The 27,690-nt window shown below is 32.8% G+C and overlaps 1 protein-coding gene across 1 annotated transcript; it reads left to right on the top strand.

Moving 5' to 3' along the window:
- The first annotated feature begins 18,084 nt into the window (after window positions 1-18,084).
- Window positions 18,085-19,541, top strand: LOC136413768 (protein FAM200A-like). The gene is made up of 6 exons (XM_066397473.1): window positions 18,085-18,123; window positions 18,311-18,521; window positions 18,600-18,878; window positions 18,923-19,201; window positions 19,262-19,314; window positions 19,380-19,541. Exons 1-6 carry the CDS (start codon window positions 18,085-18,087, stop codon window positions 19,539-19,541), a joined length of 1,023 nt encoding a protein of 340 aa, XP_066253570.1.
- The last annotated feature ends 8,149 nt before the right edge of the window (window positions 19,542-27,690 follow it).

Below are 27,690 nucleotides of genomic sequence, written 5' to 3'. Positions count from 1 at the left end.
TGAGTACTATTAGTAAATAATAATAAAGTGTAATGATAATCGGATACTCCAAAATTTCCCTTGAAGGGATTGAAACTCAAAGTTGTCACCCTTGCTTGGTTCGCAATCTTCTTCAGTTTTGGTTGCATTATTCTCCTATCCTTCTGTCAAACCCATTCATAGTTACCTAGGCTTCACTTGCGACTACAAGAATTCCATTTTTTCATTTTCGGTTGACACTTACCCCATGGGATTTTACAGTTTCAATAACAAACTCTTTTTCAAAGAACCAATTTTCTTGAAAGGTTTCAGACTTAGCGTCTCCACTTTTACTGTTCACTTCCTTGACAATTCCCACTTCTGGTTACTTCGGATTATTCTCCGGACCTGCCATCAAATTTATTATCCTCTCTGCATTTTATTTCCTCATACGAAGAGTTCCAGGTACTTATAAAATCGATCGGCATTCATCACAATAGAATTTTACAGTTTCAACAACAAATGGTTTTTCCAAACTGCTCTTTAGATTTCCTGATTTCCATCATTATCTATCACTCAATGAAGAAGTGCTGCCTAACCCCAATTTCCTTTGAAGAGATTGAGACTTACAGTTCCTTACTCGGATTGTTTTCCAGTCTGTTTCACCTTTTGATGTAATGATCTTTTTACTTATCATAAAATTATTTTTGTTTTCTTACACCTTATTTCGCCCTCTGAGAACTTCCAGACTCTGAAAGTCGATAGGCATTTACCACACAGGATCCAACACGATCGATTTTCTAAACTGCTGTAGAAGTTCCCTGACTTTCGTCATTTTCTAACGTAATATTCGTAAGTATCTAATCACATCATCAAACATTTTCCTAGAAGTAATTTCATTCGGGATGCATGCATGTAATGCATTGATGGCGTAGAAGGGGCAGAAAGATATGAAGAGAATGTTGATTACTCCAGCTATCATAATTAATTGAATAATATCATAACTAATTAAATAATAATAAATAATAAAATGATAATTTACATTTCTAGGCATGCAAAGGTCTTCCTTCCTTATAGCTAATTATTAATGTTCCATTCAAAAATGAATTCTAGATGCTGAAGGAACTCCTTAGATACATCTTCACATAAGCATCACATTAAGGTCTAGTTATATACCCTAGGTTTAAACGTGAACTGAAGTTACACAGGGTGTTTCAGAATTATGGTGACAAATCGATAGAGGTAACAGATTATCGAAAAATAAATATAGTTTACTTAATAAAATATTGTCTTAAGACCCGTTATTTCTGAGATACAGAGTATTAAAATGCTACTTTTTTTTTTTGGTTTATGTTAAAACTACTGAGACTATTGAAATGAAAATTGATACATCTTTGTTTCGTAATTCGATAAATTTGATGGGCATAATGAAAATTTTGTACATTATAGAGGGCGCTAGATATACGTTTATCATTACATATTTTCATCCAAAACTTTTTTAAATTTAGATTTATCGGTAAAAGAGTTCAAGAATATTAAAGGACAATCAATTCTACATAAAAAAAGTTACTCTTAGTAAAATACCCTAAAGTGAACGGTTGTCTAGAAAAATGGCAATTATTGTCATATCGACTTTAAACGCTCTTTTAAAGAAAGTCTGACGTTTTTCTATCATTGCTTTTAATATTATTTAATTACAATGAAATAAACACTAATATTACTAATAAATGTTCAAAGTGATGACCGCGTTGGTCAATACATAAATTGCACTCTCGTAACAAGTTTTGTTGTATCCTTTGGAAAATTCCTGGGGTATTCCGAATCACATCAAAAGCATTGAAATTTCTTTCAGTTAATTTTTTAACATTTATTACTGGTATCATGTATACTAAACCCTTCACACGACCCTAAAGAAAATAAATTCATGACATGATTATAAACTGTCAATTCACTGACAGTAGTACTAATGGTTTGCAATGCACGTAAACTTTATTGTGTAATAATAGAGTCGAATTTCAGTTTTGAAAAAGCCAAATTCAATTAAAATTTAAAATTGTAAAAGCTAGTGTTATTAAATTTTGTTTCATAACAGTTGAAGTTATACCTTTTGACGCGTAACAAACCATTGTGCGTTAAAAGCTACTTTAAAATGGAGTACACTTTTCCGGAATTGACTGATATGGTGCTTATTTATGGTGAAACTCAAGGTAACGCAAGAGAAGTCGAAAGAATTTATCAAGAAAGATTACCTACTCGACGACATCCAAGTAGGGCAAAATTTCCAGCAATTCTTAGACGCTTGCGTGAAAGTGGTACATTGTTGCTTAATAGGCATGATGCTGGTGCACCAAGAAAGTTCGTTCTGGACAAGTAGAAGGGGACATCCTCCAAAGAATTGAAAATCAACCATCCACGAGAACTCGGGCAATTTTCGACAGTTTGGAAAACTTTGAACGAACAATTCTTACATCCATATCATCCATAAAAGGTGCATGCACTGGTGCCTGATGATTACCCGAAGCGAATTAATTTTTGACATTGGTACATTCGGTGCATTGCAAGAAATCAAAATTTTGCCAATTTGATACTACTGTACTTAGCGATGAAGCGGAATTTACTAGGAATGGATATTTCAATATCCACAATAGCCACGTTTGAGACGAAGAAAATTATCATCTGACGCACACTGAAAACCACCAGCACCGCTTTTCAGTCAATATTTGGGCTGGAATAGTAGATGACCATTTACTAGGTCCTATTGTACTACCACATCATTTAAATTCAAACAGATATTTGCAAATTTTATGTGATAATTTACCAGAGCTTTTGGAGGATATGCCACTAATATGTAGCACAATGTGGTATCAGCATGATGGTCCTCCAGTTCATTCTTCCAGAGCAGTAAGAGATCATCTTAATGAGGTTTATGGTAGACGCTGGATAGGTTGGTTTGGTCCAGTGGCATGGCCTCCTCGTTTCCCTGATTTAATCCCCCTGGATTATTTTCTTTGGGGTCATGTGAAGAGTTTAGTATACACGACACCAGTAATAAATGTTGAAAAATTAACTGAAATAATTTTCAATGCTTTTGATGTAATTCGGAATACCCCAGGAATTTTCCAAAGGATACAACAAAACTTGTTACGACGGCACAATTTATATATTGACCAACGCGGTCATCACTTTGAACATTTATTGTAATATTAGTGTTTATTTCATTGTAATTAAATAGTATTAAAAGCAATGATAGAAAAACGTCAGACTTTCTTTAAAAGAGCGTTTAAAGTCGATATGACAATAATTGCCATTTTTCTGGACAACCGTTCACTTTAGGGTATTTTACTAAGAGTAACTTTTTTATGCAGAATTGATTGTTCTTTAATATTATTGAACTCTTTTACCGATAAATCTAAATGTTAAAAAGTTTTGGATGAAAATATGTAATGATACACGTATAACTAACGCCCTCTATAATGTACAAAATTTTAATTATGCCCATCAAATTTATCGAATTACAAAACAAAGATACACCAATTTTCATTTCAATAGTCTCAGTAGTTTTAAAATAAACTAAAAAACAACAAAAAAGTAGGATTTTAATACCCTGTATCTCAGAAATAATGGGTCTTAAGACAATCTTTTATTAAGTAAACTATATTTATTTTTCGATAATCTGTTACCTCTATCGATTTGTTACTATAATTCTGAAACACCCCGTATATATTTTATCTGCTAGAGTCTGCAATTTAACCGCAGCTGAAGTTTAAAATAAAGTTACACAATTTGCTTACAAAACCACTATGATTCCGAAGAGGGTAAGTAATTTTGTATACCACTGTTCTAAGAATATAATTTTCATTCGTTTTTGGCAGACAGTCCTAAACCCTTAAAAATTTGCCCTACTTATTCTGGTCATAGCACTAATAAGTTAAAATAAGTAGAGGATGATTTTTCTATCGCACAGAAAAGAAAAAGAACTTGCAAATGCATTATTATTTATCCGATAAAACTCAACTATGATCACAGGTACGAGTGTCTAAAATCATCCCATATATTTTCGTGCATGAGATTTTACACTTTTAACTCTTTCGCTGCGTCAGACTGAATAATTGTGTTTCGTGCAGTGCGAGATTATTTGGCGCTCGTGAATATACTCGTCTTAACCAGAATAAGCGAAATAGATATATATTTATTTTACACGTTATCTTCTTTTATCACATATAAATATCAAAAAATAAAAATTTTATTCACACTTTATACAATAAACGATTTGTCAAAATAAATCTTTATTTCTCAAAAAATCATAACTAAGTAAATCTAAAACATTCTTTGGATATCTATACTTATGTACGGTATACAAATAAAAAAAATGATTTCTGGAAAGAAATTAAAACCAACCCAATTAAAAACAATGTATATTTACATTAACTCTATAATATATTCTTTTGATAGTGGTATTGTTTGAAGCACAGTACTACATAGAGCGTCACGCTACATTGAAAACACTTGTAGTACGTTTTCGATCTTTTTTCAGGTTTTATGCAAACAATGCATCTTCTTGTTAGTTTTAGGTTTTTGTTCATATCTCGAATGTTGTTTGATGAAAAATGCCTTTCAGTTAGACGCAATAGCTTTTGTTCTTTTGACAATGTTCTGCTGCCGCCAATTCGTGAAAATGGGGTATGATATTTGAAAATGATTTACTTCGCTAGTTGTAAGTAGAACTTTTCGAGACGTACATAGTTGGCAGTAATAGTCTTGAATATTTAATAACTATTCTGAACCGTCATGTCCAAAAGATGGAAAAATACTTTTTGTACCATTTTTTTGCTTTTACGAACACATTCTATTGAAGAAAGAAACATATCTGACTGGTCAATAGTTCCCATATAAGAGTTATAATCTACAATACACGTTGGTTTAGATATCTGTAGGCCCAGTTTTTCTATCTGTCCCAATGGACTTTCTATATGGTACATAACTGGAAGATAACATATTTACTTCTGATTTATCTTTGTATCCTAGTTGAACGCAAATGCGATACGCGAATTCGCTAGCCGACAATTTCTCATTTATTTTTGGTATATTTTCACTGGTCGATTTCACAATCCTACAAACTAAAATTTTTCTACCTACTAAAAATTTGTTTTCATTTTGTGTAATATATCAGCTAAATTAGGGCTTGTGTACCAATTGTCAACATACAAGTTGTCCGGAAATTAGCGGACCAAAAAGAAATGGTGGATTATATGGTCGAAAATAAGAAAAAAATTATAAACGTATGCCCAAAAATACCTTCCAGAGGAGCTACAGCTCATTAAAGGAGGAGCTATGCAAAGGTTTTTTTGCAATTACGGCAAAACGGCGACAGTTAAAATTATCAAAGAAGTATTAAGGTAATTTGACACGTTGAAAAAGTTGATATATCCCGTTTTGCAAAATTTCAACCAGAGGCGTGCATTTTTGGGAATCTGAGGAAGATTTTGCTGTAATTTTTTTGGACATAATTTTATTATCACCAATATTTCCTATTTCTTTAATAAATTTTCAAAAATATTTCTATCTTCTTGAATACATAGTTGAGCTCGGCGTTTAAAATGTCGATACATTTCATGTATCGATATTTTAAACCATAATGGGTAGGTATCAAATCAGACACGAAATTTTCAAATCGCGTTAACTCGAATACGATGCACTTTAGAGATATCAATTAACAGGACCTTTTTCATGAAAAATAGTTTGAAATTTAATGATTTGTCTCTATGCTGCTGAAAAATTTCCGGACACCCTGTATACCATTTGACCCTTTTCTAAATAATTTCCAAATCAAGTCATCCCCAATATCGTATGTATCAGTAAAATCCTTTATGTCACATGTGACGCCTGTATATGTATATTATGAAATCTAATATATACTCCGTATTACAATTATATAATTTTAAAAAATGTGTACAAAATCTGTGACATTTTGATGGGATATACTGTCTAAGAAATACTTAGCATCGAAAAGGTAACAAACTCTTATCTATATATAAGTTTTTATTTAGCACAAATCCTTTCTTGAATTTAAGTCTCATATGGTCAACAATAGCTCTAAGTTTAACTAGAGAATCATTTTCCATTGGTACATTGTTATTATCTGAGAAATGTAAGAATTTCATTTTGAGCAAGAATCTGTCCCTTTTCATAAGCCTTGAAAATACTGATGTAGAAATATAAAAGTCTGTAGACCAATAAATATTTATTTGCGTTTTTCTTCATATGTGGCATTAGAAGAACGGTGGCGTAAAAACAGCACAATTCCTGAGACTTAACAGTTTTCCATCTTTCCATACGAGAAAATTCTGTATCGTCATTATTACAACATAAAAAATCACAATGTTTATTTGTCTTTTTCGCAATTACTTGCACTAGGTCCGATGTAAAAAAGTATTCAACAAATTCGAACACTGTCGTACCTCCAATTTTACAACCTGAACTGGACTCATTAAATTTATGGATGTCGGGGGAAAATTTATCGGTTTTCCAATCAAACCTACCATTAACTAGTGGTATTTCGCGAATTTCAATTTCATCGTCACTGCTTTACTCTATCTCCGTTATCTCTATGTTTTCTTCATCGGTATCCAAAATAAAACCTTGTATATTATTTATTGTCTCATCTTGATCTTGGAAAATACATACAAAATACGTTCATTGAAAATATTGCCTAAATCGCAAACTCCTCCGCAATCTGCTTCAAACGATTCCTCGTCTGAGCAGAGCTGCGCTGCACTGCAACTTTTTGCAAGAATTTCTTCCAGCGCTTCATTCGTCAAATACTTTTTTGTCATGTTTGAAAAAAATATATCCAAAAAGGAAAAAGCAACAAAAATCTATTTTCTTTTAAGACCAAAGTTGTAAATATTAAACGCGTATATAATATGACATCTATGCGTTGTCGTTCTAGAGCAATGCTTGGTGGCCCGCGCCTAATTTCTGTTCTAACGGGTCTGAGTCAGGTCTGTTCCAAGTATCTCCAAGTAAATTCGACTGAAATAACCAGAACCAATTTAATTTTGAACCACGAGCTATCTCGTCTTAAGCAATTATGTGCCCATCGAATATACTCGTCTTCAGCAGTGAAAAGGTTAATAGCTAATTAAGCGATAACTGAGGATGATTATCGTCAATTAGTAATTTTGGTAGGACATTCACTTTTCCACCTGCTTAGATTGTTCTGCCATAACGCACTGACGCAACTACGGAAATGAGTAACATAGATTATGTCTTTCTAAACGTATGGTTTAGTTTTCACTCCCTCGACACCCTCGTCAAATTAATCATTCATTAAATTAATTTTACAGTCGTAAATAAACGTATATAGACGTAGACGGATGACTATTTAAGGGAACATTTTCCTACTTTGTTCAACCCACACCCGATCTTTGAACTCCGAATTGGTTAACCACGTATTAACCCACACACGTACAATTTCTCCACATTCAACTAAATTTCCCGCAACAACAACCATCACGTTGGAAGGGAAAGGGGATTTTGTTTGAAGTGGAATGAATAAACAGCGTTTAAATTTCCCAAATAGCTAATAGAATTATGTGATAAAGCGTTCTAAACGCATTTCAAATTACCCCAAACTGAATTTTAAACCGATAGGTGTTTGTTCGAATGGAACACTTTTTGCCAAAACCTGGATGGATTTTTATGTATTTCAACTGCCTTATTGGTGCATTAGTTGAGGACAAAAAGTAACATGGGAAATCGGTATTTTATTTGTAGTTAAAGTATTTTTTTATTATTTCGATAATTTATTAGCAAATTTAACTTCTATTTCGTAATATTTCATAACTATGGCATATTACGTAAATAGATCCAGGTAAGCTGGGTGAAAATCCCGTTTTTCTCTGTTTGCATAATACAACGGTTTTATTAAATCCGACTTAATACAATATTAAATCCTATATAATTCAACAAACGGACAACGCAACAAATTTATTAGTGGCAAAATTAATAGTTAATATTTGTAACCCGGAAACTATGGCCAATTTATGAAATATGAAATATGAATTTCAGTAATTTATACATTCTCAGCCCGAAAAAAGACAAAAAGGGATTTTCGTCCGCACAAAGTATTATGTCAAAAACATTGTTTTATAGGTAAAACTTCTTCATATCTATTAAATATCAAAATTTGTAAATCTGTACATATCAGAATTATATCATCTATTATACTAACAATAATGTTTTCGGTGTGTATAGTGAGTCGCAGAGAATTTCAACATGCTTTTAACCAATTTTTAACTACTTGTACACCACAAAAGTAACAGTTAATAAGGACGTAAATAAAGTTTTAATTATCTCTATAACACTAAAAACATACACGTTTTATTGCAGTGGTAAAAAGGGCAGTTAAATTTACTGGCCGCACTAACTATTTTGGAGTAACGGGTCTTGTCTTTCACTTTTAGACTCACTATTCACCTGGCTCCTAACTATGCCAAAACTCTTAATTGTAAGTATTATATTTAATTTATTTTTGTGAAATATATGAGTGGTATCATAAATTTATATTAGTCGTTTTATTGCCATGGTCTAGAGATTATTTGAGTTATCGAGAGCTCAGATAAGTGAATGATTGGCTAAGGTGCCTATTTGGATTAAGAAATTTAATAATCTTATTTTGAGGAAGTTGATCTGCTTATTAAAGTAGAAGAGTTAATAAACAATGGCAGATTTTAATGGTAACGTCCTCACCAACCTATAATTCTAAGGGAGCTCTAAGATTTATTTAAACCACTAAAAGTTCAATAAACTGCTGAAATTATTAATAATTTGAGTTGACTTGGAACTTCTAAGATACAAGATAGTAATATAGCTCAAATTTCAAGCAGTTTAGTTTGGATTTGGTAGCTTATATAAATATTTCTCTTATTACTTCTTATAGCTAAAGTAAGGCTTGTGCTTTTGCTAAAAATAATATTGGATATTCTTAGTTGGAAATTGCCTAATCCATTATCGTTAATAAAAAATGTTTGATTCTCGTATTATCTGTGGCTGAATAGTCCTGTCAGTAATCCTCACCAAAACATACGTTTTTTTACAGTCTCTCAATTTAAATAAAATATATGTTAGTTTTAAGAGTTTGTGTAAATCGGCCACATACAAAGGATTGATTCAAAAAGCAGATAAAAGATCCACAATAAAAATTACTACTCTTTTAAACAGATGGTATCTATACCTATTTTTCATAAAATACAGGTCTTATAAATTTTTCCTTCCAACATTTATTTTATCATTAACTCAACGCCTCTGCCTCATGTTAACAAACATCGTCGTTTGATTAAACGGTTATTAAAGCAACATAAAAACACCTTTAAAATTTCATGAACCCCTGCATAAATTTTCCTGTAACCATACATGTACATTGTTAATAAATTCTTCACTCTAAACGTCGTCAATAAATCTCTGTTTATTACACTCATTAAAATTATTTTTCATGCAATTAACTGGATAGTTGCCGTTTACCTATTATGGTTACCAATTTAACTATTCTGGTCAAAAAAGGCTTAAAATTGTCCCGAATATATTGAATTCATTAAAATATTTCTGATCTTATAGCATTTCCCAGAGGTTGTAAAATTTTCAAAAACTCGTGAATATTACTAGAACCTTGAAAAATTCTTGCCATCTCTCGAATATTCCGCGAAGTTTCTCTAAGTGACTCAATTGTCACCAAAATATTCTTGACTATTTGACACTTTTTTTGCTTCTAATGAAAACTGTTTACTTTCTTTAATCATCCTCCAGGTCTTAAACATCCTCTTAAGTTTACGTATTCTCCAAACGATTGCATTTTCAAGGTTTTTATTATTATATTACCAAAACTTGTAGAGGGTCTAAATTCCTCTCGAAGTTCTGCGAACATTCATTCCTTTAGCTTCCCAAGTAGATTCGAGTTTCCACTTTATTGAAGACATGAACGGGTTTTCCTGTTTCTCGCAGAGTTAAAAATATTTGTTTGGTCAATTTTACAGATGCGAGATCCATTCAAATGTGTTTGAATTTATAGCAAGCTGGTTCGTAGAGTTTTGCTAAGTTTCATAAATATTTTCAAAACTTACTAGAGTTCTCAATTTTCACAGATCATAAAGTTTTTCCAGTTTTTGTTATTTTCTTATACAAGCTATGATTATTATGTTAAAAATTTGTTATTAGAGTTCATGATATTTGATCATTTTTTTAAAATATACTTTTATATTTTCCTTCTCGTTCTCTTCTTAGATTTATGAAAAATATTCGTTTTTAAGTGTGAGTAACTTCCTAAATTTCATGGTACATGGAACATGGAAAACAGGTCTTTCGATATTTATGTTATTTTATATATATACTCTTAATTATTTCTAACCAGCAGTCAAATGCTTCCTAATAACCATAATCAAAATTTAACTCACTTGTACTGATGTATACATGATATAATGTATATACAGGGTGTAACATTTAACATGGTATATCGAAAAATCTCGAATACTAGGAATTCTATAAAGAAATTTTTAGTATCAAACTTTAATCTCTCTGAAAGAGCTAGAAATTTTTTAACAGTTGAAGTTGCCATTTAAGATATGAATTAAATTTCGTTAATTCTAGAAAATATTTTCTAGAATTAATCGAAAAAAATGTTTCTGGCAAATTTTTATTACTTTTAGCTGTATTATTAGAATCTGTGAAAAAATAGGGGTTCCTATTTGAAATTAAAAAATTAACCCTCACCACGCCCACACGGAGCGTGGAGGAGAATCAACTTTAGCACCAATACAATTCCCCCTCACAGTGATTAAAATTGTATAGTAAACATTTCTTTATAGCATGCCTAGTATTCGAGATATTTCGATATTCCAAGTTAAATGCTACATACTCTGTAATACGAGTAAGCTATTGCGATTTGTTATTTCGATCAGCACCTGGCAATGTATCTATAGGGTTATTTTCTGTTGAGAAAAATCTCAATTTTCCAAATTTTGGATTTTTCTATAAACGTTATTAGGCACAATCTTATCAGAGCACTTTTTGGTCGATGAAGGGGCAGATTTTACCTGAGTACATACCTACCTAGGTCTATAGGCCTCACCCCAAACGACTTGTTTTCTTGGAGTTACCTCAACTCGAATATTTATATTCACGTCTAAATATAAAATGCGAAAATTTAAAACATCACCTACGTGCTGCTTGCAACGAAATAAATCCAAATTTCGTAAGAAATTCTATACGAGCAGTTCCCAAATAGCGGCGAACGTTTAGAATGACAAGGAGGACATTTTGAGCATTTATTATAAATCGTATTATTTCACTTTCATTTTAAAGTTTAACCCTTAAATTCAATCTATACTTTTATTGCTAGTGTGCTACCCGTTTTTTGCGTAATGTGCCTATCAATGGGTTGAGATGCCATTTTGAAATTTATTAAAACAGAGCTAGTCTGATTGTATGTGTTTAGCTTTAGAGAAACCGTGCCTGTAGGATCGAAGGACTGTAGAAAAAAAAACGTTTCTCCTTGCACTTCAGGATGATATAATTGGGTACACTTTTAAACAATAAGTATTGGTGATTAAGGGATAGTCGCCGTGTGGTCGAATCGTAGAGAGAGAGCAAAAAAACTCTCTTTGGAACCTTAAATACTACCTTCAGGGATCGGCACCCATAGGCGTACTCCAGGAGAACCCTTGTAGACAAAGAGGGTTCTCTTAATTGCCGCCGTTAGAAACGTGGTGCTATGGCAAAACAAAGCTACTCGAGAGAAGGTTGTCCCGTTCGAGGAACCATCATTATTAGGACAAAGGATTCCCCACATCTGGGCATTCTGAAATGGTGCCAATTTCTTAACGTTCATAGGCGTCGCCTCTGGGTGCGCGATAAAATATGATACACTAAATTAAAGCTACTAGGTTGCGATGCAACCAGCAGTACTAATTCGACTTATGCTAAAGTGCTTATCTAATCACTATGTACAACCTTAAAATCAGTCCTGAACAGTATGTTAAGAGATAGAAAACCTCATTGTATGTATATCATGTTGAATTGATATCTACACATAACAGAGCGTGACTTACATATACGTTAAACTTTATAATTATCTTTATTTTTAAATTGTAAGTGGGATAATACATCTAACTTTGTAACTATTGTCTGTTAAAAGTAAATTAATGCCATTGAAAACTAAACAATCTGCATATAGGGAAATACATTATATTAATACCAAAAACCGCAGTCCATTTTTCCATATATTCCTTATACTTACCTATCTTGCCAACTTTCTCGTAACATTTATTTTTATAGCGTGCTGCAAAGCCTGGATTATGGCACACGTTAAATTTTAAAGGCTGATAATGTTCGTAGTACCAACTACAAATTTTATCATGAAACGTAAAAGGATTGAGCTAATTTCCTTCAATTCACTCACAGCACTCTAATTTTGTGTGAACTTCCTTGTTATTTTCTTCTAGTAAACATTGTTCGATACAACATCTGGGTGTGGGCAATGTCCGATTATATTAAGGTGAGAATAATCTGAAATTTTATACCAATTCGTCAACAAGTCATCTTAGTAAAAGTAGTCCTATCTACAGGGTGTCTCAGTTGTCTGTCTGTAGTCTGTATAATCTATACAGAGTCTCTATCTAATAACCCCTCGAATTTCTACGAGTTTATTTGTGATTTTGTAAAGAAAAACCATATATGGGGATGTAAATAAGGCTAATGAAGGTAAATTTTAAAATTAGTGGCAACCACCCTTTAAGAGGATTATCAACCCCCCCCCCCCCCCCCCCCGAAGGGAAGTCATAATCTGCATTTTTTCCACGTGATAGAATCCTCTGTTAATCCTGTGTTAGTCTCTAGATTTTTTTTACCCAAGGATACAGTGACTCGAAGCTGTGACGTTTCAAAAGAAATTTTCGATATTTGCAGTGCCTAATAAAAAATTAACATTGCCGATAGCTTCAGTTAGATTTTGATAACTTTAGGATGAATTCTCATGTAAGGTCCGCTTAGAAGGCATGAATATTCATTTCGCCAAAAATATATACGGGGTGTTCACAATAGTAACTAACAGTTTCACCTTTTCAACTTCAATTTTCTTAATTTTTTAAAATAAGATTATTGTTGGGATTATTATTAAATATTATTATTATCAAATAGGTGACAAAACTTAAAACAAACAACTTCGAAACCATGGTATCGCATGTTAAACAGTCAGGCGCATGGCTACGAATGCAGGTTCTCCTAAAATATGTAATAATGCAAATTTTCCTGAATATGTAATTCCATTCACATTTAAGATAAATGACACTATTTTATACCAAAATGAAAAAAATTGAATTTTATTTCGTCCTACGTCATAAAAATACTCCATCCTATTTGAAAAAATCAAGACGATTGAAGTTGAGAAGGTGAAAATTAAAGTTGTTGTTGTAAACACCCTGTATATGTATTTTTGGATAAATGAGTATTCATGGCTGTCAAGTGGATCTTATATGAAAATACATCCTAAAATTATTAAAATCCAGCTTAAGCTATCTGCGATATTAATTTTTTTGTGAGGCACCGCAAATGTCTATAATTTCTTATAAAATGTCATAGCTTTGAGTCACTGCATCCCATCTAGGAACTAACACAGAATCAAGAGAGGATTTTACCACGAGAAAAAATGCACATAGTCTCATTTAAAAATATAACACTTTAGGACTCGTCGCTTTTGTGGAACACCCTGTAGGGTTGCCACTAATTTTAAAATTTACCTTCATTAGCCTCATATATGTATGTATAAGCCCATAATTGATTTTTTCTGAAATGATAAAAAACTTATTTGTATATTGTATACATCCTGGGGACTGTTAAATGAACGTCCTGTGTAATATTATATATAACTGTAAGTGAACCTATCAATTTCTTGCAACCAAGGTAACTGTAAACATTTTTACCTTTATTTCATCTAGCCTAGACCGAAACACCATCTGCAAAAATTTTAAGCTTTAGCTCAATTTGTAGTTGACTGACAGGAAAGCAGAAAAACTGCAAGGTTTTTTCGTGATTACGTAATCTTTCAAACGACCATAATGTTGGTTTCAAATAAAAATATGCAGGCTTAGCGAAATTGAGCTTAAACTACAACTAACACAACATTTCATTAAATTTTTCCCTTTCTCCGGATAAAAATCACTATTATTTCTCGTTTTTGTCCTGTTGATCCGGTAATTAGTTTTTATGCCATCCAGTTGTTCCATTTTATCTCGGATTATTAGAGTTTAATTCCCTAATATCTGCTCTGGAATTAGTTCCAATTGAATGTGTTCATTCTCTTGTTAAAGCCTATGGGGAAAATCTGGTTTGCAATTTCATTATTTTCGGGGTTACAAATATTAAAAGCTGAACAGTTAAAAAAACTATTATTTGCACAAGAAGGAAAATGCTACTTTCTCTCTCACTGATAATAAATCCGCTTCACGTTGGGCCTCAATATTCGGGGGAGTAAAAGCTATTTACCTTAAGAGATGCGCATCTAATTTCTTCTACGACCAATATTCTGTCTTATCAAAAATAAACAGGTATTAAGTTTATATTTCATGCGCAGAGAAGAGAATACTTTGATCCCTAGGGAGCGACACTGTCGTTTAATTGTCCTCAGATGAGGGAGGAAAGTTCTATTTTCCGTGAAGATCGTAAAAAATCGATGTTTTATATTGCTGTTTCTTTGTGTATGTAAATATATTATTGCCAGTAGCATTTGTGTACTCAAGCACAAACTTGTGCCATAAACGATTTCTTTAAGATGAAATTCATTTCCAGGAATTTGTGTCAGTCAAATATTTGGTGAATGCTAATATATCTCTTAAGATATCCACTGAGAATTCAGAAAGAAAATTGACTGGGAGATATTAATTTTCAATCTGGAATGACTCCGGAAAATATCCGGCCATGTGACAGGCAAAATTAAATTTTTTCGCCTAAAGTCCTATATCTTTTTAAACAGATTGTCATTCTGGTTTAGCTTACATCCTTTAAAGAAGGCACTATAATTTTTAGAATTATGAACTTCCTGGAGGTCAGAAAATAATCTGAGGTCCACATGTTTGGGTTCCCGAAAATATTTGAAATTTTTGAGTTCATATGTTATCATATTTAGTTTGTTTGTATATTTAACAAGACTGTTTCTTTCTAAATATTGTTGGAATAAACAAGTAATTGTTGTTTTAAAATCACTATTTTTTATTTTCGTCATAACATCCTTAAAAAAACTGTTCGTAACATGTCAAACAGTTATCTTCAAACCTATGAACACAGTGAGAAAGATATTTCAATTTTGAAAACACTAAAAGATTATTCAGTCTATTCATAACTGACGCAAACGCCAAAATTCAAACTTTAGAAAATCTTACATTATTCTTAACTACCGCAGATATGACGGGGGGCAGAAAAAAATGCTGAAAATATTATATATCAAGATCTTTGCTATTCCGATGTCCAATATCTATGCGTTTCATATTCTCCCCGATAAATTCACCAAAAAAACATGGCTTTTTTACCGACTCTGTACCAGTTTTCTTGCACAACCTATTGGGCTTTTACATGATAGTGCAAGGCTATACCTATTTGGATATAGGACCCAATTTCTTATTTACCTATCGCAACAGTTTTCAAACTTTGTTCTTAGCGCTTCCCTGTCTCAACTCAAGCAATTTCTTTTTTCAGTTCTTAGCACCCCCCAATTCGTAGGAATTCAAATTACACCAGGCAACACTGTCTACTCTAGGGTGCCGGAGAAGAAAAACCTTATACGTCCACTGTCTCAATTATTAAATACCCAATGTTCAATTTTAGGGATATTTCAGGAACCCCACATGTCCCGGATATGTGGGGTTTCTGAAATCTACGAGTTTTAAACGATACCTACACCAAAAATTTTGGCATGTCTCAAAAATTACAAAATGCGTTTAACATATCCATTTTTATGCAATTCATTCACAAAGAAGACAAACAAAGATGTGTTTCTGCCAAAGAATACATCAGCAGCGTCGTGAAACACAAATTTAGACTTAATACTCTGTCCACTCCTGTGTTATTTTCCCGAGAAAACTGCTTACCCTGATGTAAAAGTGGCCATAAACGTCAAGAAAATGACTTCCATTAAGAAATTTGGACGTTATATTTGCAGTAAAGAGGAAGAAGTGCAACATTTCTATAATGAAATATTTTCATCGCTGTGGGTGGAGAACTGGATGAAGTTGAAGGTTAGTTTCATGTGTTTATTTTTTTGTTAACACATTTTAATTTATTAATAAATTTAAATAAAATACTATCGCCTTAAACATGTTGGTACACATTCGCACCGATATACACTCACTTTCACATGAAATGCACCACCCATTAATAATAATAATTAAGTCTTGTAATTTTGGCAAAATAATGCTTCATAATAGAGTATCAAATGATCAAACTTTCAGTAAAAAAGAAAGAATGCTAGTGGTTTTTTTATCATCGAATTATTAGATTTTTTATTCAATTGTAAATAAATAAAATAATATTTACATGGAAATATCAGTTTATTTTGTTGTTGAACTGTGAACAAGACATCTCAAAATGCCCCCAGTGAGACAGCATTAAAATTTTTCCCACGTTTCGGCTTTTGATAGTGGGCGAATTATCGGCATGAAGGAGGGTGGACTTTCTTTTCGTGAGATTGCCCGAAGAATGAATCGGAACCACACTACGATTGCGAGAATATGGTCTTCGTGGTCTGAAGAGAGGGTTCAGCGACATCGTTCAGCTGGACGTCCTCCCCGTAGTAGCAACGCACGTGAAGATCGACTTCTTAGACGGATGGCCATTGGTGATCGATTTCAAACAACAATGTGTGTTGCAGTAGATTGGATGGGAGCTCTAAATCGTCGGGTGTCGATGGCAACAGTTTACAGAAGAATTTCGTCTTTTGGCCTGCATTCATACCGCCCAAATCTACGACTGCCACTAACCGCCCAACACCAAGCTTCCAGATGGGCCTGGTGTCAAGAACGAATTGATTGGAATAATGAGTGGAACAATATCGTCTTCAGTGACGAGTCGCGATTTTGTTTATGGATCAATGATGGTCGTAGAAAAGTCAGACGATACCGAGGTGAAAGAAGAAATTTGCAATTTTCTGAAAGGCGCCACACAGCTTTAACACCTAGTATTATGGTCTGGGGTGCGATATGTGTTGGCCGAAGATCTTCTCTTGTGTTCGTTCCAGGGACCCTAAACGCACGTCGCTACATTGACAATGTTCTGAGGCCAGTATTAGTACCTTTCATGCAAACTTTACCAAATGGCATTTTCCAACAGGATAATGCAAGACCACATAGTGCGAACATTACTCGACGATACCTGGAAGAAGCACAATTGGAAATACTGTACGGTCACCGGACCTATCGCCCATCGAACATCTTTGGGATATGATGAGTCGCCGTCTTCGAAATTTACCGAGGCCTCCAAACAATGTGGATGACCTACGACATCATCTTGAGGTAGCATGGAATGAAATACCCCAGGAAGATACTAATTATTTGTTGCAAAGCATACCGCGAAGAGTACGTGCTTGCATTGCCGTACGAGGCGATGCCACTCATTATTAATTTTTTAATTATTAAATGTTGTATCTTTTAACTAAAAGTCTGATCATTTGATACTCTATTATGAAGCATTATTTTGCCAAAATTACGAGACTTAATTATTATTATTACTAGGTGATGCATTTCATGTGAAAGTGAGTGTATTTGAAAAACCCCACAAGTTCATTTACAGATTTGCTTTTTAAAGTCAATTTTAATGTTGCATCAGTGAAATTCTCGTAGAAGTGTTACATTAGGGTAATACAAATGCGCGCCAGTTTAAAATGTAGAACAATGTTAATGGTTCGCAAAAAAATGTTTCTTGTGTTTCTCTCAAAACATGAAAATCTTGATATGTCGGATTTCTCAAATAAGTGATATATTTGTGGGTATTATTAATTATTTCAACGTGCGTAATTCTGTTATACAAGAAATTTTCAAATCTGATGTTCCAACGCTAAGCATTATTATGGGTTCTGAGTAGATGTTGGATATGGACACATTTTTTAAACGAAAACTTGAGGATGATGAGGTTTGTACATCGACAGATCCAAGTGAAGATCTTACCAGATTTAAAACACAAAAATATGATTAAGTGTACCTAAATTTCGGCTTCACTAGTCTTAAAGTAAGTTGTGAAGAAAAACCTTAATGCGTTATTTGTTTAAAAGTATTGGCTGCAGATAGCATGAAACGTAATAAATTAATGAGGTTTTTAGAAATGCTACACAAAGAATGTATCAATAAATCGCGTGGATTTTTTGAGCAAAAACCAGAAGTCAAATTTCCATGAAGTGCTGGCAGTAAACAAGGAGGCTCTCATGACATCGGACAAAGAGGCTTATAAAGCAGCTAAATGTAAAAAATCCCACACTATTGTAAAGCAACTTATTTTACCCTCCTGCAAGGACATTCTAGAAACAATAATTGGTGAGAACTCTTTTAAACAACTTGACGATATTCCTCTATCAAATGATACAATCTCTCGATAAATTAATGATATATCAGGTGACATTCAGCGACAGCTTGAATCTGAGCTTACTGGAAAATTGTTTGCTATACAACTCGACAAAGCAGCTGATTCCAGTAATGATTCCTATTTGATTCGCTATATCAGACACTGTCAGGTCTCTAAAATATATGAAGATTTATTGTTCCTCAAACCAATAGAAGGAAGAACTACAGCCACAGACTTGTTCAAGATTGCAAATGATGCTATTACTAAGGCGAATTTGCATTGGAAAAATTGTGTTGTGATTTGCACTGATAGAGTCCACGTCATGTCTAGTAAATACAACAGTTTACAGGCGCTGGTAAAAAAGAATCTTTAGAAATTACCTGGACGCTCTGTATGATTGATTGGGAAATATTAGCATCTAAATCGTTAAGTCCTAGACTAAATATGGTTTTTACGGTAGTTATTGAAGTAGTTAACTATATAAAAACCAGTCCACTAAAATCAAGGATGCTCTCTGTTTTATGTAAAGATATGGAAACTAAGCGTAAATCTTTGCTATTTCATTCCTCATCCAGATGGTTGTCATGCGGTAAGGTGGTCAAGCGGGTCTTTGAACTAAGAAGGAAAATAGCGATATTTTTAAGCGAGGAGGGTTACAAGAATTCAGCAGAATTTTACAACAGATTATTTTTGTGAAACTTTTCTTATTTAGTAAACACTTTTGAAAAATTTAATACACCTAATCTTCAAGCAAAAAAGAAAAATGTAAAAATACTTGATTTGGGTCAAAAGATTGATTTTTTTTTGTAAAAAAATAGTTATGAAATAAGAAATTAAAAGAAAATTGTTTTGAAATGTTTCCCGCATTGTGTGAATTTGTGCAGGATTCTTCATTAGAAGAGAATTACAAAAACTGTGATGCTAAAAACCGTGGGAAGTCATTTAGTAAACCTGAGTGCAAATTTCAGATGATATTTCTCGGCAAAAAATAATGTCAAGTTGTTGAACTGGAACTGGGTTTTAAATCCATTTGATAATACACCTGTCGGGCTATCACTACAAGAAGAAGAACAATTAATAGATGTTTCAACAAGCATCACACAAAAATCAAATTTTGTTAACAAATTTCTGCACTGAACTTCCGAGTGGATACTTCTTTATAAAAGCCAAAGCGTTCAAGATTCTGTTGCCTTTTGCAACGTCTAACCTTTATGAAACTGGATTTCCTGCACTTACTGCCTTGAAATCTAAATACCGCAACAAACGTCAAGTAGAAAATGAACTTAGAGTGACCACCTCTAATATAGAAGCAAATTTAGAGAGGTTGTGCGCCTGAAAACAAGTGCATGTTATGCATTAGTCTTTATAATCTTAGAATAAGTTTCTTATCCTGTTAAATAAAATTCTATTCAAGATTTTTTTCAATCTTTAACTCCTGCTTAATTATGTAAAGGTGACCCCCCCCCCCCTTGGGGGCATCTTCCACAATTTGTGAACCGCTGATCTCTCGTATACTTAGCTTTCTTATTTTCGGACATACTAAAGTTCAAACATAATATATAAATTTTTGTTGTGCATTCTGAAGTTTCAGAAATTTATTACAAATTCTAAAACATTGACGATACTAAAAATTGATAGAAAAATACGTGTATTGTGTACAAATTGCCGTGGACAATATAATAACCAGATTCAGCTAGAATAATATTCTATTTCATTAAATATATAAATTAAATTCTATAGGCAGGTACTGCAGCAATTGGTGAATCGAAATTTTGTTATTGAATAATTCAAATTTTGAAATAGAGACTTGTTCGGTATAAGAAACAGCAGAGTTGCAGGACATCATTTTAATGGAACTATTTGGGTATTATCGCTTAGTCCATCTAGAATCAGATTTAGCGGTTACAAACGCTATTAAGTTCTATTGTAAACTCGTCCTCTATTACTATAACAACGTTCGTTAATAAGGTATACGAAATACTATATCACAGTTTGTTATCAAAGTTTGAACAGTGCTTTCATTATCTCGGACAGATAGGATGTGATAGAAGAAGAAACATTAAAAAACTCTTTGCCCTTTTCGGTTTATATTTGAAAGATTAGCTAACGAAGGTAGGAGTCGCAGAAAGAGAAATTCATAAACCTCTGAAGAAATTCGTAAAAACGTAAGTATGTGCAATAAACTCGGCAACAATATTTGCTCAAATATCAATTCTGTTTATTTTCGATTTTACGTTTTAAAGCATCCTCACACAATGTCAACAGAAGCAATATAAACGGAATATAATCCCTTGCTGCCGACATACATAAGCAATGTAAACGGTGCTGTATTGCCTTTCACGACAGTGAAAATTAAACTTTTTCCAATTCTTATTGCTTCCGATAGTCTTCTTAAATTTCCCAAACTGGGTCGTAGCAGGAAATGTAAGAATTTCCATTTAGATTAAGTCTACAGTAAATCCCCCGAATTCTTTCCTTATTTTTGATACACCATCTGTGTAGTTCCGGAACTGCTTGAGTATTCTCGAATTCGCGCTTATATATAAAGTTTTTTAGATCGGTGCTTCAGAGACCTTGCTCTTCACAATTTAATAATACATCGTCAAGAAGTTTCTAGAAAAGCGGGTTTTATATTTTGAATTTAAACAACACGGTGTGTGCAAGAGCTAAATTTAATACCAAAGCTTGAAAATATTTTCTTAACGCCCTCAAAACGGTTCCTCTACCATTACCACCTAAAACCATTTTTCCTCAAATGCCAGAAGTCTATTTAATTCAAACATACACGATTAATAATAATTTCAGGCAGAAGTATTTATAATTATGTATGTGCATGTGACATTTCGCTATTTACATTAAACCTTATGAACAGCCTCGACGATTTATTATGGCTTGATGTTTAATTTTGAATGTAGCATGTATGAGTATTAATTAATTATGTAAATTTTCAGTTGGAAGGTTTGAGTGGAATGGAAAACATCAGCGGGAGCTCTCTGTGCGGCATAGAGCAAATAATCGGCAGGGTAAATATGGATGGCTCTATTGTGGAACATACTCAACACGAGTCTCACATAGGAGTTTCAGTGGTTTCTATCAAATTAATTGTCTTTTGATTCCAGAATTGAGTAAGAAGCGGTTCAATACGTGTTTTAAGTTCCTTAACAATTGATCACTGTGGCTATTTTAAGTAAAAAACTTTATAATTAAAGTCATAGTGTCATGTATCCCAATTTGGATTTGCGATTTCTTGACAGCTTTGCCTTTCTACTTTTTTTCATACTTTCAACTTTCTATTCAAAGGGCTAATTATCTCCTAAATTTGAGTCAGACACTGCCTGTGAAGAAGAGTATGACTTCGAATAAGCAAACTCATAATGGATGTTAGTTTCAAACATTTTTTGGCACAAATATGAGTTCACAGCAAGAAAAACCTTGTGATAAATAAACTTCCGAGTGAGAATATTAAGTGTCCACATATGAAAATGGTTCTGAATATCTATGCATATTCATCGTATTTACAACGACATAACATTATCCAATCAATTGGTATTATAACAACGAATAAGGAAGAATAGAATATTAAGGAATTTCTACCTTCTTTATTTTATGAATTTTAAAAACGTAATTAAAAACTCCAAACCATAACCACCATGCACAGTGTGTAATATTTAACCTGGAATATCAAAAATCTTGAATACTAGTCATCCTATAAAGAAATGTTTATTATCAAATTTTAAATCACTCTGAGAGGGAAATGTATTGATGCTAAAGTTGATTCCCTTCCACCCGCAGTGTGGGTAGGGTGGGGGTTAACTTTTTAATTTTAAATGACCCTCACAATTTTAAAGATTTCGATAATATGACTAATAATACAAATTTGTCAGAAACATTTTTTTGGATTTGATACTAAAAAACACTGTAATAACGAAAATCATTTCATGTCTTAAATGGCATTTTCCACTTCTAAAAAATTTCTATGAGGCAAAATAGTTCTACTCGTATAGTAATAAAATGTGATCACCATACAATAACGTAAACAAATAAAACATCTACTTTTAAATATTCTGTTATTAATACTGCTTCACGATGGAATATTTGATCCTAGAAGAGAAAATCAAAATGATTTTAGTGTATGAAGAAGTTGATAGGTATTTAAATAATGCTATCAATCTCTACACTCAACGTTTTCCTGAAAAACATAATGCCGAACTTCTTTCTATGATGCGATTAAAAAATGTATTAATGAAGGAACTGTAAATCAGAAGAAAAGAACTTGCCCAGCTTCTCTGTTTGAAGAAAACAATCAAATTGGAGTCTTAGGCGTCATCGCTTTTTATCCCCAAGTGAGCACAACAGAAATAAGGATTATCAAGAATCTCTCATATAAATGTGTGAAGAATGCTGAGGATGCACAAATTTCACCTTTATTATATTTCTTTACACCAAGAGTTCCATGAGTTAGATTGTTAAAATAGTTTACATTTTGTAAGTGGTCATTTGGACATATAGAATGAAATCCCCAATTTTTTCTGTTGTGCATTATTTTCTAACGAGTTATCGTTTACAAATCATGGTACAGTTAATGGGCATAACATGTATTACTGGACTGTTGAATACCCGCATTGGCTTTGACAAATTAAGCACCAGCGTCATTGAACTGTCAACATATATTGTGGAATTATTGGCAGTAAACTTATCGGTCCCCACATAATTGAAGGCAACTTGAATGGTGAAATGTACCGAAATATTTTGGAAAATGAACTGCCCATAGTATTCCAAAACTTAAACTTAGATATGCGTCAGAATATAAAGTTTCAACATAACGGTTGTTCGGCTTACTAATCTGCGGTGGCACGGGAATTTCTTAATCGTAATTTTAACTGTTGATGGATCGGCAGATCTGGTCCCGTGAATTGGCCTCCTAGATCTCCAGATCTTACTTCACTGGATTTTTTTTTGTGGAAATATCTCAAAGATCGCATTTATAAAGAAATACTAACGACACGTGAGGATATAATTCTGCGGATTATAAACGCTTGTGCCAATATTTCAGAAAACATACTACATAGATATGAAGAATTCTTTAAAACACGAACAAATAAGTGGATTGAAATTTGGGGACAACATTTTGAACATTTATTTTAAATAATAACATTACAAAAATCCAAATTTTCATTAATTCTAGAACAGATATTATCAAACCTTTCGGTAAATCATAAATAAAAGAGAAATTGAATTTCGTTAATTACAGTGTCTTCTAGCTTGAACAGAAAACATATTTCTGTCAAAGTTTTCTTATTTTTAGCCATATTATTGGAATCTGTAAAAAAATGTGGGTTGTAAATTGAGATTAATAAGTTAACCATCACCCCGCCCACATACTAGGGATGGAAGGGAATTAACATTATCATATATACACTTCCTTCTCAGCGTGATTAAAGTTTGATAATAAACATTTCTTTTTAAGGTGCTTAGTATTCGATATGTTTCAATATTCCAGGTTATATGTCACAGCTTGTAGAATGAATGTCAGTATAGTCAGAGTACTTTATTACTACGAGAAAAGTGCCAATGATTAGTAATAATTTTCTCGCAAGCATCTTTTTCACATATAAAAATTACTTGGGAAAAATAAGAAAATGAAAGAAAATCATGTCATTTCGCTGAAAAGGTCAAAGCTACTCGCTGTGCCTGCCGCCTTCAAAATCCATTTTGGGGAAAACGTAAAAATATATCTGAATATGCCGTCCAATCTCCATATTACTTCAGAAAGTTCTAATGGAAATTTTCTTTGTTTCAAGTTAATCACATCTATACAGATATTATGAACTCCTATTGCAATTATCTGCATTACAACCCAAGAATAATTACAGATCAAACACTTATAGTTATTACGTTTCAAATATACAGTTATGCAACGAAAGCCGCCGCAGTTAGTATAAATACACCTAACTTCAAAATCCCCCTCTCTTTATTATGAAGTAACTCAGAAGCGGGAACAAAAGGGTCTTGCCAATTCACTTAGTTCCAGTTCGAGATGATTTGAACTGTATAAACAGGAAAATACTTAAGATAATGCCTCGTAAACATAACTTCTGTAGAGCCCTAATGCGGCATTTGCATTGTCTTTGTTAAATGAGCTTTGACTATTCTAATTCACAAGGAGGTTAGGCATGAATTAATTTCGCTAGTGTAGGCGGTATTGTTATGATGTAATGGAATCGGATTCAAGTTTCAAAGCAAATAAAAACACTCGGAAATGACAATGAAAACCAAATGAAACGTTCCATTATCGAACCAGTCAGCCTGAAATCCTGGGAAATTAGAATTCTGTATGATATCTTTTCTATTCATGCCTAATTTACTGTCATGTACTGTCGCGCTCAGACTCGCTCTAGACCTTAATATTATCGCAAATGTATATCCACGAGAATGGCTTTCCACATTAGGTATCTGAAGGATTATGGCGCTTTTTTTGTCTTGTTGCACATTTACAATTGTTCAGCAAGTAAGGAAGTTTGTTTTCAACTTACATCCGTGGTTTCCTATTGTTTTTAATGGGATCAATTTGAGTCAATCCCCAAAGCTCTTTTGAGGCCAGATGTGGCAAATTTATTTGGTCTCGCCATCACGACATCTCCCTTTCTTTCACTTCGTTATATTTATTTTATATCAGAGCCCGAATAAATACAATTTGGCAAACAAAGGCATAGGCTATACAAAGAAATCCTAAAAATCTTTTTTCCTCCCTTTATTGCGTTTCTTGTCGTAATAAGCTTAGGATCCTATTTCTTTTTCGTTTATAATGTTACAATTCTCGGACGGAATGCTGGAAATATAATTAAGGTTTGTCATAATTGCGCCAGTTTTAAGCATTTAACAAGGATTTTTAGTTTCGCAAGGAACGCAGTAAAGAGTCTTTGAAACTGGAAGTTTGTGTATCACAAAGGATTTTCTCTGGGAGAAATACTCTAATTGACGATAATGAATGATGTATGAATAACACAGTAATATGGGCTGGCGGATATTGCAGCTGAAAAGATAATCACGTTATTGCATTTTGCGGCATAAGTAATTGATAACTTTCTGTATGTCCCTGATAGCGTGTCACGCTATAATCTCTATGTATTTTTGTCCATACTGAGGTTTAGTTAACAATTAAATTGCAAAATACCTGCACCGTAGCTATTCATTTGAGAATAAATGAGAGATCGAGGGAATTAATTGGACATTGGAAGAATTAATTGGACCTCTCTAACTCATGTTGAAAGTCGAATTAGACACTGGACAGGATTTTGTCTTTTTATTTCGACACTGTGGTACAGCTTTACCTGTAACTCATAGTAAAAAGAACCTTGAATGCGAAAATAGTACAATTTTATCTCTACGATTTTCTGTGGCTGTCCCAATGAGCGAAACTAATGAGCATCAGAAAACTGCAAAACCCCGCCAACGAACAATGAAACTGCTGCATAATTGCTATTTTATAGATGAATTGATATCCTGGCCCCAATTATAAACAGTTTCAACCAAATACCCAGATAGAATTCCCTCTCGATGATGCTATCCCCTTAATTTAGCAAAATAGTTCTAAATATAGGAAACTTTGTTAGAAAACTATCTCCCCAGGTACATTCAACTATTACTGCCAAGTGAAGCACTATTTTATTTTTACACTATTTTGTAGAACCTTCCCTTTACCATAAAGTGCTAAGTTTTGCAGAACAAGCTCCAATATTTTTCTTTCAGCATTGATTAATTTAGTATTAACAAGGTTAATGTCGACTTCAGCTTTAGTTCAGAGTTTTTTCTCTGGTGTTATCTTAATTGCACTTTTAAACCGGCTACTAACTGTATCTGGGTTATCTGTCTTAACATTATCGGATTGTCTTGATGGAGTACTTCGTAATGCAATTTAGTCTTTATTTTGTTCAGTTTTAACCTTCAAAAAGGGATGACAAATGAGAAATATTCCATTTGCTTCACATGGAAAGTTCTGGAGTTTTCTCACATGAAAACATAATCCAATAAGGTTTCTTTACTTTTTACTATTATCTTGAATTTGAGGAAAATTATTGTCTATGGAATTACTCAAAAGTCTGAAAACTGCTTTTAAAAATCAAAACGAAAAATAAGAATAGATGTCTGAAATACTGAATATCTATTTTCTAAACATCTATGTTAATCTATTCTACAGTGATTTTTTAAGAATGTGTGTCGATTGATAAATAGTAAAGTAATTCGATAGGGTGTTTCTAAATAGATACTAAAAATTTTAATGAGTCAGTTCTGAGTCAAACTTAAGACGAAAAGTTCATATAACGACATGTCCAAAAATACTTCGTCTTCGATCTACAGGGTGTTAAAAACACTTTTTTTTATATTACTTGTTTATTTCTTACCGAAATTTGTTGAAAATTTATACATACTCGTATCATACGCCGTGTGTTTCTTACAAATGAAAATTTTCGGACTTTAATTTCATATACGGTGATGAATCTTGATCTCTCATTTATCACATATTTTTTTCTGATAATATTTTGTTTTTTTAGATCAATTTCTGAAATCAGCATTGAGTTTTTTAACTTTTCACTCTATTGCAAAATTTTGTTTAAATCGATGGTATAGATAATATTCGCAATAATAGCTAAGGGTGTTCACATCAATCAATTTAAATAATATAGTATTACTGTCTGTATTACATTATAATATAGTATTAGTGGTCAAAATTGGCGAAATTTTGCAAGAGACAGAAAGTGAGAAAACTCAATGCGGATTTCAGAAATTTGTTTAAAAGAATCAAAATATTAACAAAAAAAAATGTGATAAATGACAGCTCAAGGCTCATTAATCCGCATCACCCCGTATATGAAATCAAAGTCCAAAAATTTCCATTTATAGGAAATACTTGGCATATTATATGTACAAATTGTCAGCAAGTTTTGATAAAAAATAAATAAGTAATTAAAAAAGAAAATTAAAAAAAAAAGTTTTTTAACACCCTGTAGATCGAAAACGAAACATTTTTGGGCATATCATTATATGAACTTTTCATCTTAAATTTGACTCAGGTTTGACCCATTAAAATTTTTACCAACTATTCAGAAACACCCTGTATAGTTAATTATACTAATACATTCA

This window comes from Euwallacea similis, chromosome 15, assembly GCF_039881205.1.
Source record: "Euwallacea similis isolate ESF13 chromosome 15, ESF131.1, whole genome shotgun sequence".
Lineage (NCBI taxonomy): Eukaryota > Metazoa > Arthropoda > Insecta > Coleoptera > Curculionidae > Euwallacea > Euwallacea similis.
Note: the sequence above shows the minus strand (reverse complement) of the source record. Positions and strands in the feature narration are given on the sequence as shown.

Excerpts from the sequence above, each read along its gene's own strand:
- LOC136413768 (XM_066397473.1), top strand. The coding sequence starts at position 18,085 with ATGGACACATTTTTTAAACGAAAACTTGAGGATGATGAG. Across the intron at positions 18,124-18,310 it reads GAAAACTTGAGGATGATGAG|AAATGCTACACAAAGAATGT; the intron begins GTTTGTACATCG and ends TGAGGTTTTTAG. Across the intron at positions 19,202-19,261 it reads GATATTTTTAAGCGAGGAGG|TAAACACTTTTGAAAAATTT; the intron begins GTTACAAGAATT and ends TTTCTTATTTAG.